The sequence below is a fragment of the Petaurus breviceps genome, unplaced genomic scaffold (genome assembly GCF_028583685.1).
Source record: "Petaurus breviceps papuanus isolate PSGF00001 unplaced genomic scaffold, PetGlider_PUasm1.0 190, whole genome shotgun sequence".
Classification (NCBI taxonomy): Eukaryota; Metazoa; Chordata; class Mammalia; order Diprotodontia; family Petauridae; genus Petaurus; species Petaurus breviceps.
Genome location: NW_027185810.1, coordinates 4,450,758 through 4,463,380, shown reverse-complemented (window position 1 = coordinate 4,463,380; position 12,623 = coordinate 4,450,758). Strand labels below are relative to the sequence as shown.

At 40.0% G+C, this 12,623-nt stretch overlaps 1 protein-coding gene across 8 annotated transcripts in view; it reads left to right on the top strand.

The window, feature by feature from the left end:
- The window catches only part of ATXN1 (ataxin 1), a 530,883-nt gene extending 523,229 nt beyond the window's left edge, over positions 1-7,654 (top strand). For 7 of the 8 annotated variants that reach the window (XM_069092453.1, XM_069092456.1, XM_069092451.1 and 4 more), the window contains one exon: positions 392-7,654. In XM_069092453.1, coding sequence (XP_068948554.1) covers positions 392-922 — 531 coding nt within the window. In that variant the 3' untranslated portion in view covers positions 923-7,654. The remainder of the gene's footprint in view (positions 1-391) is intronic. The other variant, XR_011169127.1, reaches the window with a different exon arrangement.
- Positions 7,655-12,623: the final 4,969 nt, after the last annotated feature.

The following is a 12,623-nucleotide window of genomic DNA, read 5'->3' as shown; positions in this document are numbered from 1 at the left end:
TGTTACTTTCATAAATCCCCATAGTGCCTTGCACAGGGCTAAGAACATAGTCTGAACTCATTAAATACTTTCTAATGGATTCATTTCAACAAGTAATAATACTAGTAGTAATGCCCAGTGAGTTACCATTAAAGATGTTGAATAGCCTTTTAGAATTCGCTATTTTATCATTGGTTTCTGCTGTAACTGTATCTGGTAAGTACATGATTATTCAGTAATCATTTCTGATTTTTTGGGTATCTGGTATACTTAAGTTAAACCTCCATGTCCATGCCTAAAAAGCAAACATTTTCATAGTATTCTTCCTCTTTTTCTCCTTTTCTTCCTTTTTTTTTCCTTTTCCTCCTCCTCTCCTCCCTCTCTGTCTTCTCTATCTCTTCTGTTTCCACAGGTCAGCGTTGAAGTCTTGGTAGAATATCCTTTTTTTGTATTTGGACAAGGCTGGTCATCATGCTGCCCCGAGAGAACCAGCCAGCTCTTTGATTTGCCATGTTCCAAACTCTCAGTCGGGGATGTCTGCATCTCGCTCACCCTCAAAAACCTGAAGAACGGCTCTGTTAAAAAGGGCCAGGCCATGGATTCAGCCAGCATCTTGCTGAAGCACTCAAAGAATGACAGTCTAGTAGGAAGCAGACACAGGTATGCCGAGCAGGAAAATGGGATTAATCAGGGAACTTCACAGATGCTAGCGGAGAATGGTGAACTAAAGTTTCCAGACAAAATAGGATTGCCTGCAGCACCCTTGCTCACCAAAACAGAACCCAGCAAGCCTGTGGCAACAAGGAAGAGGAGGTGGTCTGCACCGGAAACACGGAAACTAGAGAAATCAGACGAGGAGCCGCCTTTGACTCTTCCCAAGCCTTCTTTTATTCCTCAGGAGGTTAAGATTTGCATTGAAGGTCGATCTAATGTAGGCAAGTAAAGGCGCTTTGGGGGAAAGGAAATTAGGCTCTCCCTTGTCATTTTTATCCAGATTACTGTACTGTAGGCTAAATAACCCAGTATTTACATGTTATCATCTTATTTTAGGTTTATGTTATAACCTTGTTGTTATAGTTGCAGCTGGTATTATGCAGGAGACTGGTGCATATGTTTTTTTTCCACAAGCGTTTGTCAGTGATTAGGTTGGTTGGGAGCTAAGTCTGGGGCTGTCAAGGTTCCATGCATATATTTAATGGAAACGAACATGGCGTCCTGGCTCCTGCCTTTTTTTCTGACAGTGCAGGAACACCTGGTGTCCAGCTGACTTCTGCTGATTCTTTCTCATGAGGCCACAGAAAGGGAATTGGAATGGAAGAATCAGAGTGAGTGTGTATGTGTGTGTGTGTGTCTGTCTGTCTGTGTGTGTGTGCATGTGTATGGATGCAAATGTGAGTGGTTCTCTCTTTCTCTCTGCCTCTCTCTATCTCTCTCTCACAGCATGAGATTACAGCTCCATCGCAATTGTCATTATGAGGTCCTCACATACAAAATCAACATTAGGAACCCAGCTTTAAGGCATCTTCAAGAGGCATCAGGCAGGAAGCAAATAGTTTAAAATCACATTTCTCTTCATCTTATTTTACAATGAAAATGACTTTTAATCCAATAAATATATATCTATATATAAACATATATTTTCCCCCATGGGGCCTGACTGCACTGATATTTTTCATAGAGTAACTGCCACACGCGGATTCCATTTCTGCTTTGCTAATGACATTGCAAGGGTGTAACTTCATGAAAAAAAAATCTTGTCCCCCTCTTACATTGCTTTATTGAGGTTGGGTTGGGTTGGGTTGGGTTGGGTTTTCTCCTCGGGGGAATGGAGAAAGGGGTGGTGGTACACCCTATAGGGCTGCCAGCTGAGGCCTACTCTCAGTTTCCGTGCAGTGTTAGAAAAGCAGACTGGGTTTTTCCATGGACATTTGCTTCTAAGAGGTAGATATGTCCTGCCCTTCCCAGAGTGCAAACTGAATCTGTTTGCACTTCAGTTGGCAAATCTTTTGTCTTTTTGACTCTAGTACTGTTTATAGTTCATGATTATGGACAACCTGGTGCCACTCTTTCATATTTCAGTGTGACACATAAAGTGGTATGTGGAAAATGAACAGAATGTCTTTAAGCACCTAAAATGCTATTCACACTTTATTCCTGAGCATCTTGGTCTATCACTTGGCTAGTACTGTATCTCACTTTTCATCTGTTTGGGAAGAAAAACAAACACACAGAGAACTTCTTTTCCCATCCCTCCCTGCCCCCAACACTGTCAACTCTAGTACAATTAGGGAGAGTTTCTCGTGAGCAAGATGTTGAAAGTTTTTATGTGGTTTAAAGGGATGAATGTGAATTATGAACCAGTATGTGACAGTAAATGTCCACCATGGGCTACTTGAAAGGAGGCACTTTTAAACTCTGATTCTTGAGAAAGAATAAAATGTAGAGCTGACAGAAAATCAGAGAAAATGAGAGAAAAGGGATAGAGGAAAAATACTCATTTTTGTCCAGTGTTTTTTTTTTTAAAAGGATGGACTTTAAAGAATCTTGCAATTTGCACATCTTGAGTTTATCATTTATGTAGTGTTCCTTCAGTTTTTAATCCAATAATGTTATGGGGAAGGGAGGGGGCTGAAAGAGCATAAATAAATGTAGCAATTTCTTTCTAACCTGCCTAAGCTCTAGGCTGTTTTATAAGGTTATGTTCCTTTCAGAGTTCATTTTGATCTTTATATCACATCGATCACAAAGAACCAGGATTTAGTAGGACAACTCTGAAAATCTTCAGATTCATTGAAAGTTTTCCATGATAGACATTTCTATATGTGATCAAGTTTTTTTTAAAGAAAACTTATTTTATTATTATTATTGTTATTATTATTATTATTTTGGTAATGACTTCTTTTCCATTTGAAATCAAATCTAGATTTCAGAGTTTGGTACAAAACAGGAAAGGGTATCAGAGTTTTCAGTCTTTCATTCCCAGAAATCTGAAACATTGTGGGTTTTGAGTTTGCATTTTTACAGTGGTTTTAAGAAACTGTACTGGGGGGGGGGGACCAAATTTACGGTTTCTATATATTTAAGTTGTAATAACCAAATGGAACAAATTCTCATCTGATGTTTCCTCTGCCATTTAACACATTACTTCCAACTCCTTATAGAAATTTTCAGAAAATTCAAATATCAACCCAACCTTTGACTCTCTTGTTTGTTACTTGAAATTTAGCTCACACCAGAACTAATTCTTTTTGTACCGTTTTCTGAGGTGTACCAAAAACATCTGAGTAAGTTTAAAATAGCTTGAAACTTTTCTTGTATTTCCTTGAATTTTATTAACCTCTCAGCATGTTAGCAAATAGCAGTGATACTGCTTATTTAGTGCTGTATTTTTTAAATGTTTCTGCTCGGAGAACTTGCTTAATCTTCCATATACTCTGCTCAGGGCACTTGCCATTCAATGGGTTTCATTTTTCTTCTTTTTTTTTTTTCCTTTCTTTTTAACCTTTGATAGTAAGAGAAATATGGGGCCACAGTCCAGACTTAGCTTTCATCAGCACCACTATAGATGGTGATTCACACGTACTCAGAAAGACACACACCTTTTGATGAACCAAGAAGCAAGGACTTTCAAACTTACTGGACACATGGAATGATTCAACACTAAAATGGGAAAACATACACCGTTTGGAGCAATAGGAACATAATCATAATTTATGTGCTTTCTATTTCAGGTATAGGAATTATAGAATAATTGTTTCTTTCTCAATGTTATCCCGTTTGATTCTCTTGCTTTCTTTTTATTTTATTTTAGCATGTGCAATACTTCATGTGCCAATATAGATACACCAGTGTGCTGGTAGCTCTCTTTCATACACTTGACTTTTTTGTCACCATTTGGTTATTCTTCCTCTCTTTCCCCAGAACCTTCTGTAGAAATGGGGCAGATTCAAAAACTACTTCCCCCCCCCCCCACTCTTGTCACTGAGCACTGCATGCACAACTCAGGGGCAGAAGGCGGCCCTTCACCTTTTGGAGAAGTGTCCTATTTGTCTTCACATTTCAAAAATAACAACTAACAAAACAAAAATGCAGACCAGACCCAGGAAAAGGGAAAAAAAAAAAACCTTTAAAGAAAAAAGACTTAACTGTAGTTCCCCCAGCGACAAAGGGTAAATGGAGGGAACAGACATTCATGTCTCAGACTTGTTGGCAATTTAGCCAGGAATCAGTCCATTTCCCAAATGGTCTTTTACATGAGTGGAAGTAAAACCGGCATCCTTATGCCTGTAGTTGTATCTCTGGGTGAGTACAGGTCCCAGTGCATCCTGGGTATTGTCCAGACACAAGCATTGCTGACCCTTTCAGGATTACACTGGCAGCTACTAGCAGTGAAATCCAAGCCAAGCAGTGGCGACTTACTCAGTAGTACAGCAACAGCAGCTGTTACAGAAGATTCACTTGTACTGGGGGGAAGGGGGGTTTTCCTTTCAACTGGCAGAAACTGTTTGGCCTTAGCTCATGGCTTCCAGGACTGTTGCTCCCATTGCAAAGAACTGACAGTTTTGGTTGTTTTTTTTTTCTTGGTTTTTTGGTTTTTGTTTTCTGTAGTGAAAATAACAATTAACAGGCATAGAAATATTTAGGTATCATTCAGCTTAAGAGAATCAGTCATGTACCTCTCTGTACAATGCCCACTTTGCAATATTTACCAAGTTGGGTTTTTGTTTTGTTTCATTTTGTTTTGTTTTAACTAATAGCAGGCCTTTTCGTTTACAACAGAACACAATCACCAAGAAATTAGTCAGGGCAAACATAAATAATAATAATAATATTAATAATAATAATAACAAAAACCTCTCTTTTTAGGGATTTCTAAATATATAAATGACTGTTCCTTAGAGTGTTTAACTTAGGAATTGTTTCAGTTTGTCTGGGCCACATCGGGGTGGGGGGGATATGGAGTTCGATGCCACTTACCTCAAGTCCTTCTTAGTGGAAATCCAAATTTCATTTTCATTTTCATTCATATAATGACTTTCTATGAATTTTTTTCTCCCTATCTCTATCATCTAACCTCTCCTCACCTTCAAGTCACCCAAATTCAGGCTGGGACAATTTTTTCTTTTGATCCCAGTTGTAACTCTGAATTGTGAACCTCCTATTGTGTTAACTTTTTTGTGTATGTGCGTATCAGGAAGTGGCATCACTGCTCTGTCTCCCCTATCAAGGAACGTTGCGGAACCTTTCACACCTCTTAACTCAGGGATGGGGCTGGCGTGTGTGTGGTGCACTGATGTGTCCAGAAGCAGCACTTTGTCTGCTCTGGGGTAGGGTTGTTCGATTTCAAGGAGAGTTTGGATTTCCTGCATCATGTGGACTACTTCCTAGAAACTGCATAGGTTGCAATACAATGCTGCATGTTCAGAATGAACTGTAGCTCTTAGAGATCACAAAATCTACTCTGTGCACAAAGTTTGATCTTTACAGAAATCTGTTGCCAAAACTTTGGGTTTTTCTTTTGTCTAGAGTTTGTTTTTGTTTTCCAAAGGAAACAACTGACAATACCCTGTTAACACTTATGACTACTACTAAAGAAAATCAATTCCTTTTGATAAAGAGCAAATCTGAAAAGTTTTCTAAGACACTAATGCCATGTTATTTCAGAGATGGGCAAACCAGAGTTCTTAGGCTAGAAGGCCCATTCACAAGATCTGGCGTTGTCTCGGCTCCTGTGGAGGGAATGGCAACAAGACAAACAATGGCCTAGGCTCTACTAAAACCCTTCAGGCTTCCCTTCTTGTGTCACCTGCAATGGCACCGGAGAAGATTAGGGCCTGCACAACTTGCAGTCCTGCCCAATGCTTTGGTGGGGATATGAAAACAAAGGAAATGAATTCTACTTTTCTAAGTGGAGTGGGGGCTGTTAATTCCTTTTTTGTCTTTAATTCCAAATTTCTGAAATGTAAAATTTAAGAACACTTCAAGTAATAGAGATATATAGAGAAATGACTTTTCTTTCTTTTTTTTTTTTAAAAAAGCACATACAATATAATATTGTGTTCAACTGGTTTCTTCTATTTTCCAAGGACAGTGTTGTGTTTCTGTTGATAGGGAAATTCCAAACAACTTGCACACCTCTACTCCAGAGCTAAAATTTCTTTTACATAGACGACCTCGCTTCAGATGTGTTACCTTACTGATAGAATCTTTCCTTGTAGCACTATACCTTGTGGAAATATTTTTTTTAATGTAAACCTAATTTGAAAAGCTTAAGAAAAAACTTTTCTGAAGCACTCACATTGAGGAGTACAGGTAATTTTTTTTTAAATTGCACAAAAGAAAAATGAATGTTGAAATGATTCATTCAGTGTTTTGAAAGACATGGATCTGTTGAAACAGTGAGTTTCATACCTTGTTTGTAAAAAAAAAAAAAAAGCAGAGAAAGGTTAAAAGTTACATGTTGGTTATTTTTTTCCTTTTTTGTAAATAGAAACTTGTTGTGTCTAGATGATGGGATTTGTATGGTTATGGCCAGGAGGAGTTACTACGTAAAAGGCTCTTAAACTACAACTATGCTTAATGTTATGTTTATGTTACATGAATCCCTCATTTGAGGGAGGGGGAACTCTATTCTGAGCTGAGAGCGCACTGTCCACCTGTACCTGTACCAAAAGTACTCAGAGCTTCTCCTTCCCCCCTCCCGCCCTTCCCTGTTTTGACTTGTAAGCCATTGCAACTTTTTTTTTCCTGAGATGATGTTTGATATTTTCAGCACTTCCTGTTCCAACAAATCCAAAGACTATAATCTTGAACAAGAAGTGTTTGTAACAAAGGATCCTAGCTACCAATAAATAAAGGACTCATTAGAAAAGAAAAAAATAAGTTGGCCTTTTGTCTCACCCTCCCTTCATACCTCATTTAAATGGGGGCCGTGGTAAAGATGTGGATTTTAATTTGAAAGCCACAATTTACTTGCAACAGGTTACTTTAATTTGACTTTTTAAAAAAATTCTTGTGATTCAGAGGCCAAAATAAGTGGAATGTGGAGCAATTTCTGAGAAAAGAGCCCTTTTATTCAGGTCCAAAGATCAGGTTGGACAGCAGGAAACCTGAAGAGCTGTAGAGTGAATGGGGGTGGTTTGGGGGTCATTGAAACGTACCCACAGTTCTTAAAATTCAGAATCTTTCCCCCTCCCTTATGTCTGGTATCTAACTGTCTGGCCACATTTTGGGGAGGGGAGAAGAACACGGGGGTCCATTTGTGATATCCCCAAGACTTACAGAAATATGGTTCAACTGTATTAACATTTAAGTGCATTTGACCAATAGGTAGAATCTCTATAATAACAGTCTTTAAGGATTTCAGTAACTTTTCTTATTATCTAAAAGGACTCAAGTCTTCCACTGAGCATAAATTGAAGACTTCATCAAAGTTTTCTTTCTTTTTTATTTGTTGGCTCATTTCCTTTCTGGGTGGTCAGAGAGCCTGTCTCCTTTCCCTTGGCTAATCTGTAGGCCTGTATTGGAAGCATTGTTTACAGTCATACTCACTGCAGCAGATACTGTCCTTCAAAGTACCATGGGAGAAAACAACCTTGAAGTGTCAGCTGGTTTTAATCAGCAGTTACCCCAAGAGTCTAGGTTGGTGCCCCCTCCCTTTCCCACCACCCCCTACTCTGAAGCTTAGACGACCTACCTGCCCTTAAGTTATTATATGGTCAAGGAGTGGAGTATTCCTCATAGACAGTCAATGGATGTTGAAAACTCGATATTTATATACTTTAGATCATAGACTTGCTTGGTTCTTAAGCATATGTTATTTCTTTGAACACTGCCTTTCTGCAGTGTTAAAGTAGGGATTCCTCCTTACCCCCACTCCCTACCCACTAATTATGAACTCAAATTACAGTGTCAACTAAAAGGAAGTTTTATTTTTTTTTCTTAGCCCTGTCAGTATTTTCCGTGGCCTTAGGCACAAAGAGAGAATCTTCGTTTCTAGCCAGGGTCATCCATCCTGGGCCCAGAACCACCTCTGAGATTTGTCCTGTTGGATGTTTTCATGTTGGGCCATCGTCCCATCACACTTCCAATCTTCTGCCTCCCACGGGCCAAGTGAAAAGAGACACTGGAGATTTGTGTTGGGGGCACTGTTGAGCTGACGTGGCCAGTACCAAGGAGAACTAGGGAGGGAATCATGTTTTGCACCTTATTGAAAAGAAAAAAAATTTAAGTGCATACATAGTTAAGAGCTTTTATTGTGACAGGAGAACTTTTTTCCATATGCGTGCATACTCTCTGTAATTCCAGTGTAAAATATTGTACTTGCACTAGCTTTTTTAAAACAAATATTAAAAAAAATGGAAGAATTCATATTCTATTTTCTAATCGTGGTGTGTCTATTTGTAGGATACACTCGAGTCTGTTTATTGAATTTTATGGTCCCTTTCTTTGATGGTGCTTGCAGGTTTTCTAGATAGAAATTATTTCATTATTATAATAAAACAATGTTTGATTCAAAATTTGAACAAAATTGTTTTAAAGAAATTGTCTGTATACCAGTACAAGTTTATTGTTTCAGTATACTCGTACTAATAAAATAACAGTGCCAATTGCAAGCTTGTGTCTGCCTCTCTGTTAGGTTCCCAAAGATAAACAGTGAGCCAGAGAAAAACCAGCAATCTGTTTTATTTTTACCCTTTTTTGTTCACCTCCACCATAGTCCTCCCCAATGCAGGTTTGTCAAGAGGGGTGAATGAGAACAGAATTGTTCCCCTCTCCATGCCTCACACCTACCTCACTTCATTTTTGCATCCTTGAGGCAAGTTTCATAGAAAATAGACCCGTTTCCACCTCTGGCATCTTGACTCATCCAGCGAAACATTTTTATTCATCAAGAACTGAACAGTACCATTTGCAAGAATATTTGTTTTAAACAAGCATTTGGCAGCTCATGAATTTATGTGGTGTGAGGGATACACTGTATACAGTTCTGCCATACGCTGATTTCTGAGGAAGAGTTTATTCATTCTCGTTATCTGCAGTGTGTGTGCCTATAGGCCTTATCACAAATACACAAGTAGTTAGACTTCCCATTGTGGGTTCCCACTAGTATGACTTGTTCATCTCAGAGAGTTGCTGGGACATGAGTGTGCATAGAGAATGATGACTGATCCGTGTATGCATTTTAGAAGTTGCCTATGTAGGCCAAGCTCAAGCAGAACCAAAAGTAATCATTCATCAGCTTTCTTCTGGTGAAAGATATATGTTTCCCCGGCACCAGGTCATTGCTTGCCTGCTAAAGGTTTCCAGCCCTAAATGCCATCCAGTGGAGATTGGAGACAGGAAGGAGAAATTTTCAACAGAAAACCCCCATGCAAAATTTAACTAAGCAACAAAAAGAAGCTCATTCTATTAGCCTAATTGGAAATTGCTTCCAGTTTCTGGCTCTCCTTCTCTACTTGTCATGTCTGCCCTGGACTCCTCACTGCTTATCAGATTTAAGATTTGAACAAGTGACCCAAAAACAGTGGTGCCTACATCCCAGAAGGTAAAGGCTTGATCACTCTAGACCAGGACTCAGGCAGACTGCTGGTCATCTCCCACCCTGGAAGACGGCAGGCTGAAATGAATAAGTCACTAAAATTAGGTGCCTCTCCTGAAGCATTCTGACCAAGTTCTTACCTCTGACCCCTGCTCTGCTCTTTGGCAGATAATCCAATTTTAACAACATGGCCAGGGGCAGTTCTGATAGGAAGCTCTGAGTCCATGACAGGACACAGCTCTATTGGGTTGCCTTGGTTAGGCTAGGAGCATTTAGCCAGTCTACTGCATAGGGAGGATTTTGAAAATACAGTAAAATGATAGCAGCTCAGCCCAAGCAATGGGAAGTATTTAGAAGCCACATTACTCAAGGCAGTTGTTGAGGGAGGTAAGTAACCCCAGCACTGTGTCAACATCTCCCAGTGAGTCTTTATTTAGGAAGACAACCTCAGTGCTCTTTCCTCTGACTCACACATGGAAAAACCTTTGCAGGATGCATGTGTCATCTGGCCATTCAGTCAGCACCAAGGCAAATGACAGCTGCAGATTGATGCTACAAATGCCAACTGGGGGTCAGCTTAGGTACCTTTCCCTCTGTCTGCTACTCAGTCCAGCTACCAAGGCAACATTTGTCGTTCAGTCATTTTTTAATACTGTCTGATTCTTTGTGACCCCATTTGGGGTTCTCTTGACAAATATCCTAGACTGGTTTGCCGTTTCCTTCTCCAGTTCATTTTACAGTTTGAGGAATTGAGGCAAGCAGGATTAAGTGACTTGTCCAGGGTCACACAGTAGTGTCTAAGGTCAGATTTGAACTCATGAAGAGGAGTCATCTTGATTCCAGGCCCAGTGCTCTATCCACTGTATCACCTAGCTGCCCCCTGAGGCAACATAGTTCTAGGCTTAGAATTCAAAGACCAGTCATGATATAATAAAAAGAATGTCGAATTTAGAGCTAGAAATCCTGGGTTCTAATCCTGGCTCTGCCATTGACCCTGGGCAAGTGACTTCGTTTCTCAAGTGAGTGTTGGACTAGAGGACTGCCAAGGTCCCTTCCAGTTTTAAATCTACCATCTTATGTTTCCATCACCTAAGCTCTCCCCTCCCTCAACAATATGTATGGTCTTAGTGATTAGGCAAATCACTTTTAAAATCTTGGCCCTCAGCTTCTTCATCTGTAAAAATGGGGATGATACTACCTGCACCTGCACCTGTTGCTATAAGATGATCAAATGAAATGTCTCTGAAAACACATTTAACCTGCAAAGTCCAGTCTAAATGGAGAGTATTCTCAATCCTGTGGAAGCAGAGGATATTTGCAAAAATCTTTGTCACTCTCAGACTCCTACCTTGTTTTTCGGCCACTGTATCAAAATCACTTTGGCTTTTCTGCCAGCCTCCATTTCCTTTAAAACAAAGATTAGCAAAGGGCCCTCCCATATAGGGGTGCTCAGGAAAGAGTATAGGACTCAAAGGTCCTGTGGGACTAGCTCAAATCCCTTCTACCGCTTACTGCTCTTGTGGCCTTGGACATGTCAGTCTCCCTAGCCCTTGGTAAAAATGAGAGGGTTGAACTGGACTACCCCTTTGGTCCCCTCCGACTCCCAATATAAGATCCTGTGTGAGACAGATCGGGGACCCTGACCCATTATCCCACAGAATGAGCAGTAGTTAGTCCTAAGTCAGTAGAGTCATGAGCTAATGAACCACATCTCTCTAGGTGTGGGATTTACTACTGTCTTATTAGGTTTTCACCTTGGGGGTGAGGGGGAAAGAGCAAAGGGAAGAAAATTAGCTATAATTAAAAGATGTCTGTAGCTAGGAGTGAAAGGGATTTTAAAAAAATTTCCTTTCATGTTTTTTCTTCTGCCTCTCCCAAACCCATCAGCAGCCCCACTCCCCCCCCCCCCCCCCCCCCCCCAAATCTCCCTTCAACATAGTGGTTAGAATTTTTTTTTTTAAAGCAATCAGGGTTAAGTAACTTGTTCAAGATTACATGGCCAGTTATTTCTGGGTGTGGTGCTGAGTGTCTGAGCCCGGATTTGATCCCCAGGTCATCCCGACACTGGGGCTGGTGCTCTTGCATGCGTAGTTAGAATTTTAAAAAGAAAAATAGCAACTATAAAGAGAATAGGGCAAAAGAATCCCATTTCTCAGGAAGTTGAAGGCATACACCCCCACCCCCCAAAAAGTATTAAAAGTGTAATATTTTGACATCTCTGGGATAGGCCCACACCCTGCTTTTTTCCTGATTCTGCCACTAATTAGCTAAGTGATTATGTTTCCTCCTGTAAAATGAGAGGGTTGGACTAGATCATCTCTAACGTTCTTTCCAATTCTGAATCCCTATCCACCACCCATAATATCCAGATGTTTCCCAATAGTAACTCCCTTATGCATTTATCTTTAAAAAGCATCATGAGCTATGTCCATATATTTGGGGGGAAAGGAAAAGGGTAAAATTGCCTATACTAGACTTGAAGGTATTTATTGGCAACGTATGTGCCTCTGGGGCCATGGAAAGATTTATAATTTTTCCAGTCTGTGCCTCATGTTTCAAATACCTTTAAGTGGAGGGTGAGGTTGAATTTGATTCTACGTGGTCAAGCACCAGAGGCAGACCTCTTCCATTGACCGAAATCACAATGGACAAGCTTCCTGGTTTGTTGACATTCTCTTTTCCCAAAAGCCTCACTCATTTCTAAGGAGACGCAATTTTTGTATGTCAGGTCTAGTGAAAACAAAGATTGCTTTAAGTTGCTTAAACTTCCCAGTGTATTGATAACCAAGTAACTCTTAAAAACAAGGAGCCAGGCATTGATTCATCCAGTGTTCATTCTGCTAATGTCACTATGACTTCCTGTGAAATTCCTCTGGAGACCATATGTAGTTCCTGGAAAATGTCATTGTGATCTGTTGACTACTCCATCATTACACAGTAGTTACATGTTATCCATAATCAGCAATAGTCATTACCATATCCAAGGGAGGTCTCTTAACTTAGAGTCTTACTACACATTCTGGAAAAGAGCTATATTAATGGGAGTTCCCCTCCCATTACCAGCAATGGTGGGCATCTTCATTACAAACGTTTCACTAGGATC